This window comes from Oncorhynchus keta, unplaced genomic scaffold (assembly GCF_023373465.1).
Source record: "Oncorhynchus keta strain PuntledgeMale-10-30-2019 unplaced genomic scaffold, Oket_V2 Un_contig_17543_pilon_pilon, whole genome shotgun sequence".
NCBI lineage: Eukaryota > Metazoa > Chordata > Actinopteri > Salmoniformes > Salmonidae > Oncorhynchus > Oncorhynchus keta.
Window position 1 is genome coordinate 1 of NW_026280479.1, and position 24,106 is coordinate 24,106.

Here is a 24,106-nt window from a genome sequence, read left to right on the forward strand (position 1 = left end):
TAGACCAGGGCCTGTAGATCAGATATATATGGGATATCACCCTGTCCCCGTTAGACCAGGGCCCGTAGATCAGATATATATGGGATATCAGCCTGTCCCTGTTAGACCAGGGCCCGTAGATCAGATATATATGGGATATCAGCCTGTCCCCGTTAGACCAGGGCCCGTAGATCAGATATATATGGGATATCAGCCTGTCCCTGTTAGACCAGGTCCCGTAGATCAGATATATATGCTATATCAGCCTGTCCCTGTTAGACCAGGGCCTTTAGGTCCGATATATATGGGATATCTGCCTGTCCCCGTTAGACCAGGGCCCGTAGATCAGATATATATGCTATATCAGCCTGTCCCTGTTAGACCAGGGCCTTTAGGTCTGATATATATGGGACTTCAGCCTGTCCCTGTTAGACCAGGGCCCGTAGATCAGATATATATGGGATATCAGCCTGTCCCTGTTAGACCAGGGCCCGTAGATCAGATATATATGGGATATTAGCCTGTCCCTGTTAGACCAGGGCCCGTAGATCAGATATATATGGGATATCAGCCTGTCCCTGTTAGACCAGGTCCCGTAGATCAGATATATATGTTATATCAGCCTGTCCCTGTTAGACCAGGCCTTTAGGTCCGATATATATGGGATATCAGCCTGTCCCCGTTAGACTAGGGCCCGTAGATCAGATATATATGCTATATCAGCCTGTCCCTGTTAGACCAGGGCCTTTAGGTCCGATATATATGGGATATCAGCCTGTCCCTGTTAGACCAGGGCCCGTAGATCAGATATATATGGGATATTACCCTGTCCCTGTTAGACCAGGGCCCGTAGATCAGATATATATGGGATATAAGCCTGTCCCCATTAAACCAGGGGCCATAGATCAGATATATATGGGATATCAGCCTGTCCCTGTTAGACCAGGTCCCGTAGATCAGATATATGTTATATCAGCCTGTCCCTGTTAGACCAGGGCCTTTAGGTCCGATATATATAGGATATCAGCCTGTCCCCGTTAGACCAGGGCCCGTAGATCAGATATATATGCTATATCAGCCTGTCCCTGTTAGACCAGGGCCTTTAGGTCCGATATATATGGGATATCAGCCTGTCCCTGTTAGACCAGGGCCCGTAGATCAGATATATATGGGATATTACCCTGTCCCTGTTAGACCAGGGCCCGTAGATCAGATATATATGGGATATAAGCCTGTCCCTGTTAGACCAGGGCCCGTAGGTCAGATATAAAATGGGATAGCAGCCTGTCCCTGTTAGACCAGGGCCTGTAGATCAGATATATATGCTATATCAGCCTGTCCCTGTTAGACCAGGGCCCTTCGGTCAGATATGGGATATCAGCCTGTCCCTGTTAGACCAGGGCCCGTAGATCAGATATATATGGGATATCAGCCTGTCCCCATCAGACCAGGGCCCATAGATCAGATATATATGGGATATCAGCCTGTCCCTGTTAGACCAGGGCCCGTAGATCAGATATATATGGGATATAAGCCTGTCCCCATTAAACCAGGGGCCATAGATCAGATCTATATGGGATATCAGCCTGTCCCTGTTAGACCAGGGCCCGTAGATCAGATATATATGGGATATCAGCCTGTCCCGGTTAGACCAGGGCCCGTAGATCAGATATATATGGGATATCAGCCTGTCCCCATTAGACCAGGGCCCGTAGATCAGATATATATGGGATATCAGCCTGTCCCCGTTAGACCAGGGCCTGTAGATCAGATATATATGGGATATCAGCCTGTCCAGGTTAGACCAGGGCCCGTAGATCAGATATATATGCTATATCAGCCTGTCCCTGTTAGACCAGGGCCTTTAGGTCCGATATATATGGGATATCAGCCTGTCCCTGTTAGACCAGGGCCCGTAGATCAGATATATATGGGATATCAGCCTGTCCCTGTTAGACCAGGGCCCGTAGATAAGATATATATGGGATATTACCCTGTCCCTGTTAGACCAGGCCGTAGATCAGATATATATGGGATATAAGCCTGTCCCCATTAAACCAGGGGCCATAGATCAGATATATATGGGATATCAGCCTGTCCCTGTTAGACCAGGGCCCGTAGGTGAGATATAAAATGGGATAGCAGCCTGTCCCCGTTAGACCAGGGCCCGTAGATCAGATATATATGCTATATCAGCCTGTCCCTGTTAGACCAGGGCGCTTCGGTCAGATATGGGATATCAACCTGTCCCTGTTAGACCAGGGCCCGTAGATCAGATATATATGGGATATTAGCCTGTCCCTGTTAGACCAGGGCCTTTAGGTCCGATATATATGGGATATCAGCCTGTCCCTGTTAGACCAGGGCCTTTAGGTCCGATATATATGCTATATCAGCCTGTCCCTGTTAGACCAGGGCCTTTAGGTCCGATATATATGGGATTTCAGCCTGTCCCTGTTAGACCAGGGCCCGTAGATCAGATATATATGGGATATCAACCTGTCCCTGTTAGACTAGGGCCCGTAGATCAGATATATATGGGATATCAGCCTGTCCCCGTTAGACCAGGGCCCGTAGATCAGATATATATGGGATATCAGCCTGTCCCTGTTAGACCAGGACCTTTAGGTCCGATAGATATGGGATATCAGCCTGTCCCTGTTAGACCAGGGCCCGTAGATCAGATGTATATGGGATATCAGCCTGTCCCCGTTAGACCAGGGCCCGTAGATCAGATATATATGCTATATCAGCCTGTCCCTGTTAGACCAGGGCCTTTAGGTCCGATAGATATGGGATATCAGCCTGTCCCTGTTAGACCAGGGCCCGTAGATCAGATGTATATGGGATATCAGCCTGTCCCTGTTAGACCAGGGCCCGTAGATCAGATATATATGGGATATTACCCTGTCCCTGTTAGACCAGGGCCCGTAGATCAGATATATATGGGATATAAGCCTGTCCCTGTTAAACCAGGGGCCATAGATCAGATATATATGGGATATCAGCCTGTCCCTGTTAGACCAGGGCCCGTAGATCAGATATATATGGGATATCAGCCTGTCCCCATTAGACCAGGGCCTGTAGATCAGATATATATGGGATATCAGCCTGTCCCCGTTAGACCAGGGCCTGTAGATCAGATATATATGGGATATCAGCCTGTCCCTGTTAGACCAGGGCCCGTAGATCAGATATATATATGGGATATTAGCCTGTCCCTGTTAGACCAGGGCCTTTAGGTCCAATATAAATGGGATATCAGCCTGTCCCTGTTAGACCAGGGCCTTTAGGTCCGATATATATGGGATTTCAGCCTGTCCCTGTTAGACCAGGGCCCGTAGATCAGATATATATGGGATATCAGCCTGTCCCCGTTAGACCAGGGCCTGTAGATCAGATATATATGGGATATCAGCCTGTCCCTGTTAGACTAGGGCCCGTAGATCAGATATATATATGGGATATTAGCCTGTCCCTGTTAGACCAGGGCCTTTAGGTCCAATATAAATGGGACATCAGCCTGTCCCTGTTAGACCAGGGCCTTTAGGTCCGATATATGTGGGATTTCAGCCTGTCCCTGTTAGACCAGGGCCTTTAGGTCCGATATATATGGGATATCAGCCTGTTCCTGTTAGACCAGGGCCCGTAGATCAGATATATATGGGATATTACCCTGTCCCTGTTAGACCAGGGCCTGTAGATCAGATATATATGGGATATAAGCCTGTCCAGGTTAGACCAGGGCCCGTAGATCAGATATATATGCTATATCAGCCTGTCCCTGTTAGACCAGGGCCTTTAGGTCCGATATATATGGGATATCAGCCTGTCCCTGTTAGACCAGGGCCCGTAGATCAGATATATATGGGATATCAGCCTGTCCCTGTTAGACCAGGGCCCGTAGATAAGATATATATGGGATATTACCCTGTCCCTGTTAGACCAGGGCCTTTAGGTCCGATATATATGGGATATCAGCCTGTCCCTGTTAGACCAGGGCCCGTAGATCAGATATATATGGGATATCAGCCTGTCCCTGTTAGACCAGGGCCCGTAGATCAGATATATATGGGATATAAGCCTGTCCCCATTAAACCAGGGGCCATAGATCAGATATATATGGGATATCAGCCTGTCCCTGTTAGACCAGGGCCCGTAGGTCAGATATAAAATGGGATAGCAGCCTGTCCCCGTTAGACCAGGGCCCGTAGATCAGATATATATGCTATATCAGCCTGTCCCTGTTAGACCAGGGCGCTTCGGTCAGATATGGGATATCAACCTGTCCCTGTTAGACCAGGGCCCGTAGATCAGATATATATGGGATATTAGCCTGTCCCTGTTAGACCAGGGCCTTTAGGTCCGATATATATGCTATATCAGCCTGTCCCTGTTAGACCAGGGCTTGTAGATCAGATATATATGGGATATCAGCCTGTCCCCATTAGACCAGGGCTTGTAGATCAGATATATATGGGATATCAGCCTGTCCCCATTAGACCAGGGCTTGTAGATCAGATATATATGGGATATCAGCCTGTCCCCATTAGACCAGGGCCCGTAGATCAGATATATATGGGATATCAGCCTGTCCCCGTTAGACCAGGGCCCTTAGATCAGATATATATGGGATATCAGCCTGTCCATGTTAGACCAGGGACTGTAGATCAGATATATATGGGATATCAGCCTGTCCCTGTTAGACCAGGGCTTGTATATGAGATATATATGGGATATCAGCCTGTCCCTGTTAGACCAGGGCCCTTCGGTCAGATATGTATATATATATGCCATTTAGCAGACGCTTTTATCCAAAGCGACTTACAGTCATGTGTGCATACATTCTACGTATGGGTGGTCCCGGGAATTGAACCCACTACCCTGGCGTTACAAGCGCCATGCTCTACCAACTGAGCTACAGAAGGACCACAGGATATCAGCCTGTCCCTGTTAGACCAGGGCCTGTAGATCAGATATAAAATGGGATATCAGCCTGTCCCTGTTAGACCAGGGCCCGTAGATCAGATATATATGGTATATCAGCGTGTCCCTGTTAGACCAGGGCCCGTAGATCAGATATATATGGGATATTACACTGTCCCTGTTAGACCAGGGCCCGTAGATCAGATATATATGAGATATCAGCCTGTTCCCGTTAGACCAGGGCCCGTAGATCAGATATATATGGTATATCAGCGTGTCCCTGTTAGACCAGGGCCCGTAGATCAGATATATATGGGATATCAGCCTGTCCCTGTTAGACCAGGGCCCGTAGATCAGATATATATGGAATATCAGCCTGTCCCTGTTAGACCAGGGCCCGTAGATCAGATATATATGGGATATCAGCCTGTCCCTGTTAGACCAGGGCCCATAGATTTTTAGAACACACTCAAGAACCTCCAGAAGCTAACCAGCTAACTAGTGACAAGCTATTTAGTCATTGTTAGTTTTTTAACCTGGATAAGACTCGCCAGTCCAGTTTCCCTGCCCATCCACCGCTGCCCCCTGGACACTGATCACTTGGCTACATAGCTGATGCACGCTGGACTGTCCATTAATCACGGTACTCCATTCTGCTTGTTTGTTTTATCTGTCGGCCCCGTTGCCTAGTTTGTTGTGCTAGCTGATTAGCTGTTGTTGTCTCACCTACTGTGTTAGCTAGCTTTCCCAATTCAACACCTGTGATTACTGCATGCCTCGCTGTATGTCTCTCTCAAATGTCAATATGCCTTGTATACTGTTGCTCAGGTTAGTTATCATTGTTTTAGTACACAATGGAGCCCCTAGTTCCACTCTTTATACCCCTGATACCTCCTTTGTCCCACCTCCCACACATGCGGTGACCTCACCCATTACAACCAGCATGTCCAGAGATACAACCTCTCTCATCATCACCCAGTGCCTGGGCTTACCTCCGCTGTACCCGCACCCCACCATACCCCTGTCTGCGCATTATGCCCTGAATATATTCTACCATGCCCAGAAACCTGCTCCTCTTATTCTCTGTCCCCAACGCTCTAGGCGACCAGTTTTGATAGCCTTTAGCCGCACCCTCATACTACTCCTTCTCTGTTCTGTGGGTGATGTGGAGGTAAACCCAGGCCCTGCATGTCCCCAGGCACCCTCATTTGTTGACTTCTGTGATCGAAAAAGCCTTGGTTTCATGCATGTCAACATCAGAAGCCTCCTCCCTAAGTTTGTTTTACTCATTGCTTTAGCACACTCTGCTAACCCTGATGTCCTTGCCGTGTCTGAATCCTGGCTCTGGAAGGCCACCAAAAATTCAGAGATTTCCATACCCAACTATAACATCTTCCGTCAAGATAGAACTGCTAAAGGGGGAGGAGTTGCAGTCTACTGCAGAGATAGCCTGCAAAGTAATGTCATACTTTCCAGGTCCATACCCAAACAGTTCGAACTACTAATTTTGAAAATCACTCTCTCCAGAAATAAGTCTCTCACTGTTGCCGCCTGCTACCGACCCCCGTCAGCTCCCAGCTGTGCCCTGGACACCATTTGTGAATTGATCGCCCCCCATCTAGCTTCAGAGTTTGTTCTGTTAGGTGACCTAAACTGGGATATGCTTAACACCCCGGCAGTCCTACAATCTAAGCTAGATGCACTCAATCTCACACAAATCATCAAGGAACCCACCAGGTACAACCCCAACTCTGTAAGCAAAGGCACCCTCATAGACGTCATCCTGACCAACTGGCCCACCAAATACACCTCCGCTGTCTTCAACCAGGATCTCAGCGATCACTGCCTCATTGCCTGTATCCGCTACGGAGCCGCAGTCAAACGACCACCCCTCATCACTGTCAAACGCTCCCTAAAACACTTCTGTGAGCAGGCCTTTCTAATCGACCTGGCCCGGGTATCCTGGAAGGACATTGACCTCATCCCGTCAGTTGAGGATGCCTGGTCATTCTTTAAAAGTAACTTCCTCACCATTTTAGATAAGCATGCGCCGTTCAAAATATGCAGAACTAAGAACAGATACAGCCCTTGGTTCACTCCAGACCTGACTGCCCTCGGCCAGCACAAAAACATCCTGTGGCGGACTGCAATAGCATCGAACAGTCCCCGCGATATGCAACTGTTCAGGGAAGTCAGGAACCAATACACGCAGTCAGTCAGGAAAGCTAAGGCCAGCTTCTTCAGGCAGAAGTTTGCATCCTGTAGCTCCAACTCCAAAAAGTTCTGGGACACTGTGAAGTCCATGGAGAACAAGAGCACCTCCTCCCAGCTGCCCACTGCGCTGAGGCTAGGTAACACGGTCACCACCGATAAATCCATGATTATCGAAAACTTCAACAAGCATTTCTCAACGGCTGTCCATGCCTTCCGCCTGGCTACTCCAACCTCGGCCAACAGCTCCGCCCCCCCCGCAGCTCCTCGCCCAAGCCTCTCCAGGTTCTCCTTTACCCAAATCCAGATAGCAGATGTTCTGAAAGAGCTGCAAAACCTGGACCCGTATAAATCAGCTGGGCTTGACAATCTGGACCCTCTATTTCTGAAACTATCCGCCGCCATTGTCGCAACCCCTATTACCAGCCTGTTCAACCTCTCTTTCATATCAACGGTTTGATTTGTTTGATCGTAGCTAGCTACATAGCTAGCTACATAGCCGTCTTTGTATCAAAGATAATTGTGTAGTCTAGAGCGATTTTCTAGGTTAGCTAGCCAGCTATTGTCGTTCTTCTAACGCAACGTAACGTAATCAACACTGCTAGCTAGCCAGCTATCCCCCGAATAGCAGCACTGTAGAAACTATTACACTCAACGGAACGACTTGATTAGTGTAGTGTCAACAACGCAGCCACTGCCAGCTAGCCTACAAAGTCAACAACGCAGCCACTGCCAGCTAGCCTACTTCAGCAGTACTGTATCATTTTAATCATTTTAGTCAATAAGATTCTTGCTATGTAAGCTTAACTTTCTGAACATTCGAGACGTGTAGTCCACTTGTCATTCCAATCTCCTTGCATTAGCGTAGCCTCTTCTGTAGCCTGTCAACTATGTGTCTGTCTATCCCTGTTCTCTCCTCTCTGCACAGACCATACAAACGCTCCACACCGCGTGGCCGCGGCCACCCTAATCTGGTGGTCCCAGCGCGCACGACTCACGTGGAGTTCCAGGTCTCCGGTAGCCTCTGGAACTGCCGATCTGCGGCCAACAAGGCAGAGTTCATCTCAGCCTATGCCTCCCTCCAGTCCCTCGACTTCTTGGCACTGACGGAAACATGGATCACCACAGATAACACTGCTACTCCTACTGCTCTCTCTTCGTCTGCCCACATGTTCTCGCACACCCGAGAGCTTCTGGTCAGCGGGGTGGTGGCACCGGGATCCTCATCTCTCCCAAGTGGTCATTCTCTCTTTCTCCCCTTACCCATCTGTCTATCGCCTCCTTTGAATTCCATGCTGTCACAGTTACCAGCCCTTTCAAGCTTAACATCCTTATCATTTATCGCCCTCCAGGTCCCCTCGGAGAGTTCATCAATGAGCTTGATGCCTTGATAAGCTCCTTTCCTGAGGACGGCTCACCTCTCACAGTTCTGGGCGACTTTAACCTCCCCACGTCTACCTTTGACTCATTCCCTCTGCCTCCTTCTTTCCACTCCTCTCCTCTTTTGACCTCACCCTCTCACCTTCCCCCCTACTCACAAGGCAGGCAATACGCTCGACCTCATCTTTACTAGATTCTGTTCTTCCACTAACCTCATTGCAACTCCCCTCCAAGTCTCCGACCACTACCTTGTATCCTTTTCCCTCTCGCTCTCATCCAACACTTCCACACTGCCCCTACTCGGATGGTATCGCGCCGTCCCAACCTTCGCTCTCTCTCCCGCTACTCTCTCCTCTTCCATCCTATCATCTCTTCCCTCTGCTCAAACCTTCTCCAACCTATCTCCTGATTCTGCCTCCTCAACCCTCCTCTCCTCCCTTTCTGCATCCTTTGACTCTCTATGTCCCCTATCCTCCAGGCCGGCTCGGTCCTCCTCCCGCTCCGTGGCTCGACGACTCATTGCGAGCTCACAGAACAGGGCTCCGGGCAGCCGAGCGGAAATGGAGGAAAACCCGCCTCCTGCGGACCTGGCATCCTTTCACTCCCTCCTCTCTACATTTTCCTCCTCTGTCTCTGCTGTTAAAGCCACTTTCTACCACTCTAAATTCCAAGCATCTGCCTCTAACCCTAGGAAGCTCTTTGCCACCTTCTCCTCCCTCCTGAATCCTCCTCCCCCCTCCTCCCCTCTCTGCAGATGACTTCGTCAACCATTTTGAAAAGAAGGTCGACGACATCCGATCCTCGTTTGCTAAGTCAAACGACACCGCTGGTTCTGCTCACACTGCCCTACCCTGTGCTCTGACCTCTTTCTCCCTCTCTCTCCAGATGAAATCTTGCGTCTTGTGACGGCCGGCCGCCCAACAACCTGCCCGCTTGACCCTATCCCCTCCTCTCTTCTCCAGACCATTTCCGGAGACCTTCTCCCTTACCTCACCTCGCTCATCAACTCATCCCTGACCGCTGGCTACGTCCCTTCCGTCTTCAAGAGAGCGAGAGTTGCACCCCTTCTGAAAAAAACTACACTCGATCCCTCCGATGTCAACAACTACAGACCAGTATCCCTTCTTTCTTTTCTCTCCAAAACTCTTGAACGTGCCGTCCTTGGCCAGCTCTCCCGCTATCTCTCTCAGAATGACCTTCTTGATCCAAATCAGTCAGGTTTCAAGACTAGTCATTCAACTGAGACTGCTCTTCTCTGTATCACGGAGGCGCTCAGCACTGCTAAAGCTAACTCTCTCTCCTCTGCTCTCATCCTTCTAGACCTATCGGCTGCCTTCGATACTGTGAACCATCAGATCCTCCTCTCCACCCTCTCCGAGTTGGGCATCTCCGGCGCGGCCCACGCTTGGATTGCGTCCTACCTGACAGGTCGCTCCTACCAGGTGGCGTGGCGAGAATCTGTCTCCTCACCACGCGCTCTCACCACTGGTGTCCCCCAGGGCTCTGTTCTAGGCCCTCTCCTATTCTTGCTATACACCAAGTCACTTGGCTCTGTCATAACCTCACATGGTCTCTCCTATCATTGCTATGCAGACGACACACAATTAATCTTGTCCTTTCCCCCTTCTGATGACCAGGTGGCGAATCGCATCTCTGCATGTCTGGCAGACATATCAGTGTGGATGACGGATCACCACCTCAAGCTGAACCTCGGCAAGACGGAGCTGCTCTTCCTCCCAGGGAAGGACTGCCCATTCCATGATCTCGCCATCACGGTTGACAACTCCATTGTGTCCTCCTCCCAGAGCGCTAAGAACCTTGGCGTGATCCTGGACAACACCCTGTCGTTCTCAACTAACATCAAGGCGGTGGCCCGTTCCTGTAGGTTCATGCTCTACAACATCCGCAGAGTACGACCCTGCCTCACACAGGAAGCGGCGCAGGTCCTAATCCAGGCACTTGTCATCTCCCGTCTGGATTACTGCAACTCGCTGTTGGCTGGGCTCCTGCCTGTGCCATTAAACCCCTACAACTCATCCAGAACGCCGCAGCCCGTCTGGTGTTCAACCTTCCCAAGTTCTCTCTCACGTCACCCCGCTCCTCCGCTCTCTCCACTGGCTTCCAGTTGAAGCTCGCATCCGCTACAAGACCATGGTGCTTGCCTATGGAGCTGTGAGGGGAACGGCACCTCAGTACCTCCAGGCTCTGATCAGGCCCTACACCCAAACAAGGGCACTGAGTTCATCCACCTCTGGCCTGCTCGCCTCCCTACTACTGAGGAAGTACAGTTCCCGCTCAGCCCAGTCAAAACTGTTCGCTGCTCTGGCCCCCCAATGGTGGAACAAACTCCCTCACGACGCCAGGACAGCGGAGTCAATCACCACCTTCCGGAGACACCTGAAACCCCACCTCTTTCAGGAATACCTAGGATAGGATAAAGTAATCCTTCTCACCCCCCTTAAAAGATTTAGATGCACTATTGTAAAGTGGCTGTTCCACTGGATGTCATAAGGTGAATGCATCAATTTGTAAGTCGCTCTGGATAAGAGCGTCTGCTAAATGACTTAAATGTAAATGTTAAATGTAAATATCGTCTGAGATCCCCAAGGATTGGAAAGCTGCCGCAGTCATTGCCCTCTTCAAAGGGGGAGACACCCTGGACCCAAACTGTTACAGACCTATATCCATCCTGCCCTGCCTATCTAAGGTCTTCGAAAGCCAAGTCAACAAACAGGTCACTGACCATCTCGAATCCCACCGTACCTTCTCCGCTGTGCAATCTGGTTTCCGAGCCGGTCACGGGTGCACCTCAGCCACACTCAAGGTACTAAACGATATCATAACCGCCATTGATAAAAGACAGTACTGTGCAGCCGTCTTCATCGACCTTGCCAAGGCTTTCGACTCTGTCAATCACCATATTCTTATCGGCAGACTCAGTAGCCTCGGTTTTTCAGATGACTGCCTTGCCTGGTTCACCAATTACTTTGCAGAGAGAGTTCAGTGTGTCAAATCGGAGGGCATGCTGTCCGGTCCTCTGGCAGTCTCTATGGGGGTGCCACAGGGTTCAATTCTCGGGCCGACTCTTTTCTCTGTATATATCAATGATGTTGCTCTTGCTGCGGGCGATTCCCTGATCCACCTCTACGCAGACGACACCATTCTATATACTTTCGGCCCGTCATTGGACACTGTGCTATCTAACCTCCAAACGAGCTTCAATGCCATACAACACTCCTTCCGTGGCCTCCAACTGCTCTTAAACGCTAGTAAAACCAAATGCATGCTTTTCAACCGATCGCTGCCTGCACCCGCATGCCCGACTAGCATCACCACCCTGGATGGTTCCGACCTTGAATATGTGGACATCTATAAGTACCTAGGTGTCTGGCTAGACTGCAAACTCTCCTTCCAGACTCATATCAAACATCTCCAATCGAAAATCAAATCAAGAGTCGGCTTTCTATTCCGCAACAAAGCCTCCTTCACTCACGCTGCCAAGCTTACCCTAGTAAAACTGACTATCCTACCGATCCTCAACCGGCGATGTCATCTACAAAATTGCTTCCAACACTCTACTCAGCAAACTGGATGCAGTTTATCACAGTGCCATCCGTTTTGTCACTAAAGCACCTTATACCACCCACCACTGCGACTTGTATGCTCTAGTCGGCTGGCCCTCGCTACATATTCGTCGCCAGACCCACTGGCTCCAGGTCATCTACAAGTCCATGCTAGGTAAAGCTCCGCCTTATCTCAGTTCACTGGTCACGATGGCAACACCAATCCGTAGCACGCGCTCCAGCAGGTGTATCTCACTGATCATCCCTAAAGCCAATACCTAATTTGGCCGCCTTTCGTTCCAGTACTCTGCTGCCTCTGACTGGAACGAATTGCTAAAATCGCTGAAGTTGGAGACTTTCATCTCCCTCACCAACTTCAAACATCAGCTATCTGAGCAGCTAACCGATCGCTGCAGCTGTACATAGTCTATTGGTAAATAGCCCACCCATTTTCACCTACTTCATCCCCACACTGTTTTTATTTATTTACTTTTCTGCTCTTTTGCACACCAATATCTCTACCTGTACATGACCATCTGATCATTTATCACTCCAGTGTTAATCTGCAAAATTGTAATTATTCGCCTTTTGCACACATTGTATATAGACTCCCCTTTTTTTCTACTGTGTTATTGACTTGTTAATTGTTTATTCCATGTGTTGTCTGTTCACACTGCTATGCTTTATCTTGGCCAGGTCGCAGTTGCAAATGAGAACTTGTTCTCAACTAGCCTACCTGGTTAAATAAAGGTGTTCTCAACTAGCCTACCTGGTTAAATAAAGGTGTTCTCAACTAGCCTACCTGGTTAAATAAAGGTGAAATAAATAAAAATAGATCAGATATAAATGGGATATCAGCCTGTCCCTGTTAGACCAGGGCCCATTTTGATTGACAGCCCAGGTTGCTGCTAAACAATATGTCTCGTCACACTCCTTCATGTACAATCAATAAAACTCATCATCCTGGCCACAGGCCAAATGGAGCGTGTGTGTGTTTGTTTATATGTGTGTGTGTGTGTGTGTGTGTGTGTGTGTGTGTGTGTGTGTGTGTGTGTGTGTGTGTGTGTGTGTGTGTGTGTGTGTGTGTGTCTGCCGGGACTCACTAGCTGTTCTCACACCAGCCAGGAGCTACTGACTGAGCTGTGCCTGGAGAGAGAATTGTTGTTGTCTGTGGTGATGTTTCTCATACAGTTCGGTGGGCTATCAGTGTTCTGACCAATTAGTGGCTTTCTATCACCAAAACACTTATTAAACATGTGAAATATAGAGCCAGACATGATTCTTATTTCGAATCCAAGATGGCGTAGCAGTCGGACGTATGTTTTGTCTTGTCCCGTCCTGTCTAGTGTAAATATAGTTTTCTTCGTTTTTTTTCTGTATATATTTCGTACATATTTTAATCTCACTTTCAAACTAGAGCTGAATATACTCTCCTGCAACCCGCATCACCCAATGTGGTACGGATCCGCCTTTTCTATACTTTACTTTAGAACCGGAGCCACCATCAGAAGCTAGCCAGCTAACTAGCTACTAGCTCGTACTCAGTTAGCCATTGCTAGCGGTCTTCTAAGCTAACTAGAACACCAGCGACATCAACCCAGAGCATATCAGACTGCTCTTTCTCTACCACATCTCCGGATTCCTACCGCAAGCTCTGAACCTTTACACCGGATCATCGCAACTAGCTAGCTGCAATTCCGAGTGGCTACTCCTGGCCAACGCCTCTGGCCCAAAACAAGCTACAGTTAGCCTTGAGCTAAGCCCACCTCCCGACTAGCCGAAGAGGCCCAACGATACCTCTTTTGCCAATTGGCCTGGACCCTTTACTGCCGACACGGAGCGCCGCCGATCCATCACGACTGGTCCGCCGACATAATCGTCCGAGGTGGTTTCAACAGGCTTTTTCGTTGCGACATCGCCAAAGATCCATCTGCTGGCCAAGGCCCGCAAGCTTTCTGAAACGCTGTGTCTCCAGCTCACCCAGCGCACTAGAGCTCCTGTAGCATAATCCTGGGCTACAATTACCCGGGCCCACGACCGGTCTGTCGATGTCACCGCAAGAAGAGGAATAAACAGACTCACCCCATCGCGACGTCCCCCAAAGGTTAGCTCTCTAGCCCTCGCTATCTCCCTACTTGCTATTCGGCCTGCTAACGGCTAGCTTGTCTAGCCCGGGCCTACGAACTGTTAGCTTGTTAGCACAGGCCTGCTAACCATCTGACTCACCTCATCCCAAACACTTCTGAACCCATTTACTTTCTATCTCTCTTTGATTTTTATTTGTTTATACCTTCCGGAAACCTGCCTCACCCACTGTGATACGGATTCGCTATCACTTTTAATTTTTATTTATTTTTATGACACACTCAAGAACCTCCAGACGCTAACCAGCTAACTAGCTACAAGCTATTTAGTCATTGTTAGTTTTAAAAAACCTGGATAACACTCGCCAGCCCAGCTTCCCTGCCCATCCACCGCTGCCCCCTGGACACTGATCTCTTGGCTACATAGCTGACGCACGCTGGACTGTCCATTAATCACGGTACCCCATTCTGCTTGTTTGTTTATCTGTCGGCCCAGTTGCCTAGTCAACGCCATTTTACCTGCTGTTTGTTGTGCTAGCTGATTAGCCTCGCCTACTGTTTTTAGCTAGCTTTCCCAATTCAACACCTGTGATTACTGTATGCCTCGCTGTATGTCTCTCCCAAATGTCAATATGCCTTGTATACTGTTGTTCAGGTTAGTTATCATTGTTTTAGTTCACAATGGAGCCCCTAGATCCACTCTGCATACCCCTGTTACCTCCTTTGTCCCACCCCCACACATGCGGTGACCTCACCCATTACAACCAGCATGTCCAGAGATACAACCTCTCTCATCATCACCCAGTGCCTGGGCTTACCTCCGCTGTACCCGCACCCCACCATACCCCTGTCTGCGCATTATGCCCTGAATATATTCTACCATGCCCAGAAACCTGCTCCTCTTATCCTCTGCCCCCAACGCTCTAGGCGACCAGTTTTGATAGCCTTTAGCCGCACCCTCATACTACTCCTTCTCTGTTCCGCGGGTGATGTGGAGGTAAACCCAGGCCCTGCATGCCCCCAGGTACCCTCATTTGTTGACTTCTGTGATCGAAAAAGCCTTGGTTTTATGCATGTCAACATCAGAAGCCTCCTCCCTAAGTTTGTTTTACTCACTGCTTTAGCACACTCTGCTAACCCTGATGTCCTTGCCGTGTCTGAATCCTGGCTCAGGAAGGCCACCAAAATTCAGAGATTTCCATACCCAACTATAACATCTTCCGTCAAGATAGAACTGCCAAAGGGGGCGGAGTCGCAGTCTACTGCAGAGATAGCCTGCAAAGTAATGTCATACTTTCCAGGTCCATACCCAAACAGTTTGAACTACTAATTTTGAAAATGACTCTCTCCAGAAACAAGTCTATCACTGTTGCCGCCTGCTACCGACCCCGTCAGCTCCCCAGCTGCGCCCTGGACACCATTTGTGAATTGATCGCCCCCATCTAGCTTCAGAGTTTGTTCTGTTAGGTGACCTAAACTGGGATATGCTTAACACCCCGGCAGTCCTACAATCTAAGCTAGATGCCCTCAATCTCACTCAAATCATCAAGGAACCCACCAGGTACAACCCTAACTCTGTAAACAAGGGCACCCTCATAGACGCCATCCTGACCAACTGGCCCTCCAAATATACCTCCGCTGTCTTCAACCAGGATCTCAGCGATCACTGCCTCATCGCCTGTATCCGCCACGGAGCCGCAGTCAAACGACCACCCTCATCACTGTCAAACGCTCCCTAAAACACTTCTGTGAGCAGGCCTTTCTAATCGACCTGGCCCGTGTATCCTGGAAGGACATTGACCTCATCCCGTCAGTTGAGGATGCCTGGTCATTCTTTAAAAGTAACTTCCTCACCATTTTAGATAAGCATGCTCCGTTCAAAAAATGCAGAACCAAGAACAGATACAGCCCTTGGTTCACTCCAGACCTGACTGCCCTCGACCAGCACAAAAACATCCTGTGGCGGACTGCAATAGCATCGAATAGCCCCCGTGATATGCAACTGTTCAGGGAAGTCAGGAACCAATACACGCAGTCAGTCAGGAAAGCTAAGGCCAGCTTCTTCAGGCAGAAGTTTGCATCCTGTAGCTCCAACTCCAAAAGTTCTGGGACACTGTGAAGTCCATGGAGAACAAGAGCACCTCCTCCCAGCTGCCCACTGCACTGAGGCTAGGAAACACGGTCTCCACCGATAAATCCATGATTATCGAAAACTTCAATAAGCACTTCTCAACGGCTGGCCATGCCTTCCGCCTGGCTACTCCAACCTCGGCCAACAGCTCCGCCCCGTAGTTCCTCACCCAAGCCTCTCCAGGTTCTCCTTTACCCAGATCCAGATAGCAGATGTTCTGAAAGAGCTGCAAAACCTGGACCCGTACAAATCAGCTGGGCTTGACAATCTGGACCCGCTATTTCTGAAACTATCTGCCGCCATTGTCGCAACCCCTATTACCAGCCTGTTCAACCTCTCTTTCATATCGTCTGAGATCCCCAAGGATTGGAAAGCTGCCGCAGTCATCCCCTCTTCAAAGGGGGAGACACCTGGACCCAAACTGCTATAGACCTATATCCATCCTGCCCTGCCTATCTAAGGTCTTCAAAGCCAAGTCAACAAACAGGTCACTGACCATCTCGAATCCCACCGTACCTTCTCCGCTGTGCAATCTGGTTTCCGAGCCGGTCACGGGTGCACCTCAGCCACACTCAAGGTACTAAATGATATCATAACCGCCATCGATAAAAGACAGTACTGTGCAGCCGTCTTCATCGACCTCGCCAAGGCTTTCGACTCTGTCAATCACCAAATTCTTATCGGCAGACTCAACAGCCTCGGTTTTCGGATGACTGCCTTGCCTGGTTCACCAATTACTTTGCAGACAGAGTTCAGTGTGTCAAATCAGAGGGCATGCTGTCCGGTCCTCTGGCAGTCTCTATGGGGGTGCCACAGGGTTCAATTCTCGGGCCGACTCTTTTCTCTGTATATATCAATGATGTTGCTCTTGCTGCGGGCGATTCCCTGATCCACCTCTACGCAGACGACACCATTCTATATACTTTCGGCCCGTCATTGGACACTGTGCTATCCAACCTCCAAACGAGCTTCAATGCCATACAGCACTCCTTCCGTGGCCTCCAACTGCTCTTAAACGCGAGTAAAACCAAATGCATGCTTTTCAACCGATCGCTGCCTGCACCCGCATGCCCGACTAGCATCACCACCCTGGATGGTTCCAACCTTGAATATGTGGACATCTATAAGTACCTAGGTGTCTGGCTAGACTGCAAACTCTCCTTCCAGACTCACATCAAACATCTCCAATCAAAAATCAAATCCAGAGTCGGCTTTCTATTCCGCAACAAAGCCTCCTTCACTCACGCTGCCAAGCTTACCCTAGTAAAACTGACTATCCTACCGATCCTCGACTTGGCGATGTCATCTACAAAATGGCTTCCAACACTCTACTCAGCAAACTGGATGCAGTCTACCACAGTGCCATCCGTTTTGTCACTAAAGCACCTTATACCACCCACCACTGCGACTTGTATGCTCTAGTCGGCTGGCCCTCACTACATATTCGTCGCCAGACCCACTGGCTCCAGGTCATCTACAAGTCCATGCTAGGTAAAGCTCCGCCTTATCTCAGTTCACTGGTCACGATGGCAACACCCATCCGTAGCACGCGCTCCAGCAGGTGTATCTCACTGATCATCCCTAAAGCCAACACCTCATTTGGCCGCCTTTCGTTCCAGTACTCTGCTGCCTGTGACTGGAACGAATTGCAAAAATCGCTGAAGTTGGAGACTTTTATCTCCCTCTCCAACTTCAAACATCAGCTATCCGAGCAGCTAACCGATCGCTGCAGCTGTACATAGTCTATAGGTAAATAGCTCACCCTTTTTCACCTACCTCATTCCCATACTGTTTTTATACTGTTTTTATTTATTTACTTTTCTGCTCTTTTGCACACCAATATCTCTACCTGTACATGCCCATCTGATCATTTATCACTCCAGTGTTAATCTGCAAAATTGTATTATTCGCCTCCCTCCTCATGCCTTTGCACTTTCTCTCTTTTCTCCCCTTACCCATCTGTCTATTGCCTCCTTTGAATTCCATGCTGTCACAGTTACCAGCCCTTTCAAGCTTAACATCCTTATCATTTATCGCCCTCCAGGTTCCTCGGAGAGTTCATCAATGAGCTTGATGCCTTGATAAGCTCCTTTCCTGAGGACGGCTCACCTCTCACAGTTCTGGGCGACTTTAACCTCCCCACGTCTACCTTTGACTCATTCCTCTCTGCCTCCTTCTTTCCACTCCTCTCCTCTTTTGACCTCACCCTCTCACCTTCCCCCTACTCACAAGGCAGGCAATACGCTTGACCTCATCTTTACTAGATGCTGTTCTTCCACTAACCTCATTGCAACTCCCCTCCAAGTCTCCGACCACTACCTTGTATCCTTTTCCCTCTCGCTCTCATCCAACACTTCCCACACTGCCCCTACTGGATGGTATCGCGCCGTCCCAACCTTCGCTCTCTCTCCCCGCTACTCTCTCCTCTTCCATCCTATCTTCTCTTCCCTCTGCTCAAACTTTCTCCAACCTATCTCCTGATTCTGCCTCCTCAACCCTCCTCTCCTCCCTTACTGCATCCTTGACTCCCTATGTCCCCTATCCTCCAGGCCGGCTCGGTCCTCCCCTCCCGCTCCGTGGCTCGACGACTCATTGCGAGCTCACAGAACAGGGCTCCGGGCAGCCGAGCGGAAATGGAGGAAAACTCGCCTCCCTGCGGACCTGGCATCCTTTCACTCCCTCCTCTCTACATTTTTCCTCCTCTGTCTCTGCTGCTAAAGCCACTTTCTACCATTCTAAATTCCAAGCATCTGCCTCTAACCCTAGGAAGCTCTTTGCCACCTTCTCCTCCCTCCTGAATCCTCCCCCCTCCCTCCTCCCTCTCTGCAGATGACTTCGTCAACCATTTTGAAAAGAAGGTCGATGACATCCGATCCTCGTTTGCTAAGTCAAACGACACCGCTGGTTCTGCTCACACTGCCCTATCCTATGCTCTGACCTCTTTCTCCCTCTCTCTCCAGATGAAATCTCGCGTCTTGTGACGGCCGGCCGCCCAACAACCTGCCCGCTTGACCCTATCCCCTCCTCTCTTCTCCAGACCATTTCCGGAGACCTTCTCCCTTACCTCACCTCGCTCATCAACTCATCCCTGACCACTGGCTACGTCCCTCCCGTCTTCAAGAGAGCGAGAGTTGCACCCCTTCTGAAAAAACCTACACTCGATCCCTCCGATGTCAACAACTACAGACCAGTATCCCTTCTCTCTTTTCTCTCCAAAACTCTTGAGCGTGCCGTCCTTGGCCAGCTCTACCGCTATCTCTCTCAGAATGACCTTCTTGATCCAAATCAGTCAGGTTTCAAGACTAGTCATTCAACTGAGACTGCTCTTCTCTGTATCACGGAGGCGCTCCGCACTGCTAAAGCTAACTCTCTCTCCTCTGCTCTCATCCTTCTAGACCTATCGGCTGCCTTCGATACTGTGAACCATCAGATCCTCCTCTCCACCCTCTCCGAGTTGGGCATCTCCGGCGCGGCCCACGCTTGGATTGCGTCCTACCTGACAGGTCGCTCCTACCAGGTGGCGTGGCGAGAATCTGTCTCCTCACCACGCGCTCTCACCACTGGTGTCCCCAGGGCTCTGTTCTAGGCCCTCTCTTATTCTCGCTATACACCAAGTCACTTGGCTCTGTCATAACCTCACATGGTCTCTCCTATCATTGCTATGCAGACGACACACAATTAATCTTTCCTTTCCCCTTCTGATGACCAGGTGGCGAATCGCATCTCTGCATGTCTGGCAGACATATCAGTGTGGATGACGGATCACCACCTCAAGCTGAACCTCAGCAAGACGGAGCTCCTCTTCCTCCCGGGGAAGGACTGCCCGTTCCATGATCTCGCCATCACGGTTGACAACTCCATTGTGTCCTCCTCCCAGAGCGCTAAGAACCTTGGCGTGATCCTGGACAACACCCTGACGTTCTCAACTAACATCAAGGCGGTGTCCCGTTCCTGTAGGTTCATGCTCTACAACATCCGCAGAGTACGACCCTGCCTCACACAGGAAGCGGCGCAGGTCCTAATCCAGGCACTTGTCATCTCCCGTCTTGATTACTGCAACTCGCTGTTGGCTGGGCTCCTGCCTGTGCCATTAAACCCCTACAACTCATCCAGAACGCCGCAGCCCGTCTGGTGTTCAACCTTCCCAAGTTCTCTCACGTCACCCCGCTCCTCCGCTCTCTCCACTGGCTTCCAGTTGAAGCTCGCATCCGCTACAAGACCATGGTGCTCGCCACGGAGCTGTGAGGGGAACGGCACCTCAGTACCTCCAGGCTCTGATCAGGCCCTACACCCAAACAAGGGCACTGCGTTCATCCACCTCTGGCCTGCTCGCCTCCCTACCACTGAGGAAGTACAGTTCCCGCTCAGCCCAGTCAAAACTGTTCGCTGCCCTGGCCCCCCAATGGTGGAACAAACTCCCTCACGACGCCAGGACAGCGGAGTCAATCACCACCTTCCGGAGACACCTGAAACCCCACCTCTTCAAGGAATACCTAGGATAGGGTAAGTAAGGGTAAGTAATCCTTCTCACCCCCCCCCCCCAACAAGATTTAGATGCAAGTGGCTGTTCCACTGGTTGTCATAAGGTGTATGCACCAATTTGTAAGTCGCTCTGGATAAGAGCGTCTGCTAAATGACTTAAATGTAAATGTAAATGTATATAGACTGCCCATTTTTTTCTACTGTGTTATTGACTTGCTAATTGTTTACTCCATGTGTAACTCTGTGTTGTCTGTTCACACTGCTATGCTTTATCTTGGCCAGGTCGCAGTTGCAAATGAGAACTTGTTCTCAACTAGCCTACCTGGTTAAATAAAGGTGAAATAAAATAAAATAAAAAAATTAATGTAATTCTAAATATACTACGTGATGTTTTAATGATGATCAAACCTTTATTTGAGCGGGGAGTCATCTCGATGTTGTACTGTAGATAATGGCGTAACATTGTGTCCCAAATGGAACCTTGTTCTCTATGGGCCCTGGAAGTACCAGAAGTGCACTACAAATAGGGAACAGGGTACCATTCGGTACCACCCTAGGATGAGAACATGTTGTTCATGTCCTTCCTTCATACACAAACTCAGCCATAGAGGTGATATGCAACAAAGTGTCCCCAGAGAAATATAGCCTCTACCTTCTACCTTCTAACCTCTGCCCTCTACCTTCCAACCTCTCTACATTTTAACCTCTACCCTCTACCTTCCAACCTCTACATTTTAACCTCTACCCTCTACCTTCTAAACTCTACATTTTAACCTCTACCTTCTAAACTCTACCCTCTACCTTCTAAACTCTACATTTTAACCTCTACCTTCTACCTTCTAACCTCTACCCTCTACCTTCTAAACTCTACATTTTAACCTCTACCATCTACCTTCCAACCTCTACATTTTAACCTCTACATTCTAACCTTCTAACCTCTACCTTCTAACCTCTACCTTCCAACCTCTACCTTCTAACTTCTAACCTCTACCTTCTAACCTGCACCTTCTACCCTCTACCCTCTAATTTCTAACCTCTACCTTCTACCTTCTACCTTCTACCCTCTACTTTCTACCCTCTACCTTCTACCCTCTACCTTCTAACCTCTACCTTCTACCCTCTACCTTCTACCCTCTACCTTCTAACCTCTACCTTCCACCTTCCACCCTCTACTTTCTACCCTCTACTTTCTACCCTCTACCTTCTACCTTCTACCCTCTACCTTCTACCCTCTACTTTCTACCATCTACCTTCTACCCTCTACCTTTAACCTTCCACCCTCTACTTTCTACCCTCTACCTTCTACCCTCTACCTTCTACCCTCTACTTTCTACCCTCTACCTCCACCCTCTACCTTCTAACCTCTACCTTCTAACCTCTACCTTCTAACCGCTACCTTCTAACCTCTACCCTCTACCCTCTATCTTCTAACCTCTACCTTCTACCCTCTCCCTCCCAACCTCTACCTTCTAACCTCTACCTTCTATCTTCTAACCTCTAACCTCTATCTTCTAACCTCTACCTTCTACCCTCTCCCTCCCAACCTCTACCTTCTAACCTCTACCTTCTATCTTCTAACCTCTAACCTCTATCTTCTAACCTCTACCCTCAACTTTCTAACCTCCACCTTCTACCCTCTACCTTCTACCTTATACCCTCTACTTTCTACCCTCTACCTTCTAACCTCTACCTTTAACCTTCTACCTTCTACCCTCTACTTTCTACCCTCTACCTTCTACCTTTAACCTTATACCCTCTACCTTCTACCCTCTATCTTTAACCTTCCACCCTCTACGTTCTACACTCTACCTTCTACCCTCTACTTTCTACCCTCTACCTTATACCCTCTACCTTCTACCCTCTACCTTTAACCTTCTACCCTCTACCTTGAACCCTCTACCTTCTACCCTCTACTTTCTACCCTCTACCTTATACCCTCTACCTTCTACCCTCTACCTTTAACCTTCTACCCTCTACCTTGAACCCTCTACCTTCTACCCTTTACCTTCCAACCTCTACCTTCTAACCTCTACCTTCTAAACTCTACCCTCTACCCTCTACTTTCTAACCTCTACCTTCTACCCTCTACCTTCCAACCTCTACCTTCTACCTTCTAACCTCTACCTTCTACCTTCTAAACTCTACCTTCTAACCTCTACCCTCGACTCTCTAACCTCCACCTTCTACCCTCTAACATCTACATTCTACCCTCTATCTTTAACCTTCCACCCTCTACTTTCTACACTCTACCTTCTACCCTCTACTTTCTACCCTCTACCTTATACCCTCTACATTCTACCCTCTACCTTTAACCTTCTACCCTCTACCTTGAACCCTCTACCTTATACCCTCTACTTTCTACCCTCTACCTTCTACCCTCTACCTTCCAACCTCTACCTTCTAACCTCTACCTTCTAAACTCTACCCTCTACCCTCTACTTTCTAACCTCTACCTTCTACCCTCTACCTTCCAACCTCTACCTTCTAACCTCTATCTTCTATCTTCTAACTTCTACCCTCTATCTTCTAACCTCTACCTTCTACCTTCTAAACTCTACCTTCTAACCTCTACCCTCGACTCTCTAACCTCCACCTTCTACCCTCTAACATCTACATTCTACCCTCTACCATCTACTCTCTAACCTCTACCTTCTACCCTCTACCTTCTAACTTCTACCCTCTACCATCTACTTTCTAACCTCTACCTTCTAACCTCTACCTTCTACCCTCTACTTTCTAACCTCTACCTTCTACCCTCTACCATCTAACCTCTACATTTGAACCTCTACCCTCTACCTTCTATCTTCAACCTTCCACCCTCTACCTTCTACCCTCTACATTTTAACCTCTACCTTCTACCCTCTACTTTCTAACCTCTACCTTCTACCCTCTATCTTCTACCCCCTACCTTCTACCCTCTACCTTCTACCTTCTGACCTTCTACCCTCTACCTTGAACCCTCTACCTTCCACCCTAAACCTTCCACCCTCTACCTTCCACCCTCTACCTTTAACCTTCCACTCTCTACCCTCTACCCTCTACTTTCTAACCTCTACTTTCTACCCTCTACCTTCCAACCTCTACCTTCTAACCTCTATCTTCTATCTTCTAACCTCTACCCTCTATCTTCTAACCTCTACCTTCTACCTTCTAAACTCTACCTTCTAACCTCTACCCTTGACTTTCTAACCTCCACCTTCTACCCTCTACCATCTACTTTCTAACCTCTACCTTCTAAACTCTACATTCTACCCTCTACCCTCTACCATCTACTTTCTAACCTCTACCTTCTACCTTCTAACTTCTACCCTCTACCTTCTAACCTCTACCTTCTAACCTCTACCTTCAAC

At 49.0% G+C, this 24,106-nt stretch overlaps 1 protein-coding gene across 1 annotated transcript; it reads left to right on the forward strand.

The window, feature by feature from the left end:
- Positions 1–5,773: 5,773 nt before the first annotated feature.
- Positions 5,774–16,425, forward strand: LOC127919803 (uncharacterized). Its single transcript, XM_052503647.1, has 2 exons — positions 5,774–6,548; positions 15,611–16,425. The coding sequence occupies exons 1-2, from the start codon at positions 5,849–5,851 to the stop codon at positions 15,880–15,882; spliced, it is 972 nt and encodes a 323-aa protein (XP_052359607.1). The 5' UTR covers positions 5,774–5,848; the 3' UTR covers positions 15,883–16,425.
- The last annotated feature ends 7,681 nt before the right edge of the window (positions 16,426–24,106 follow it).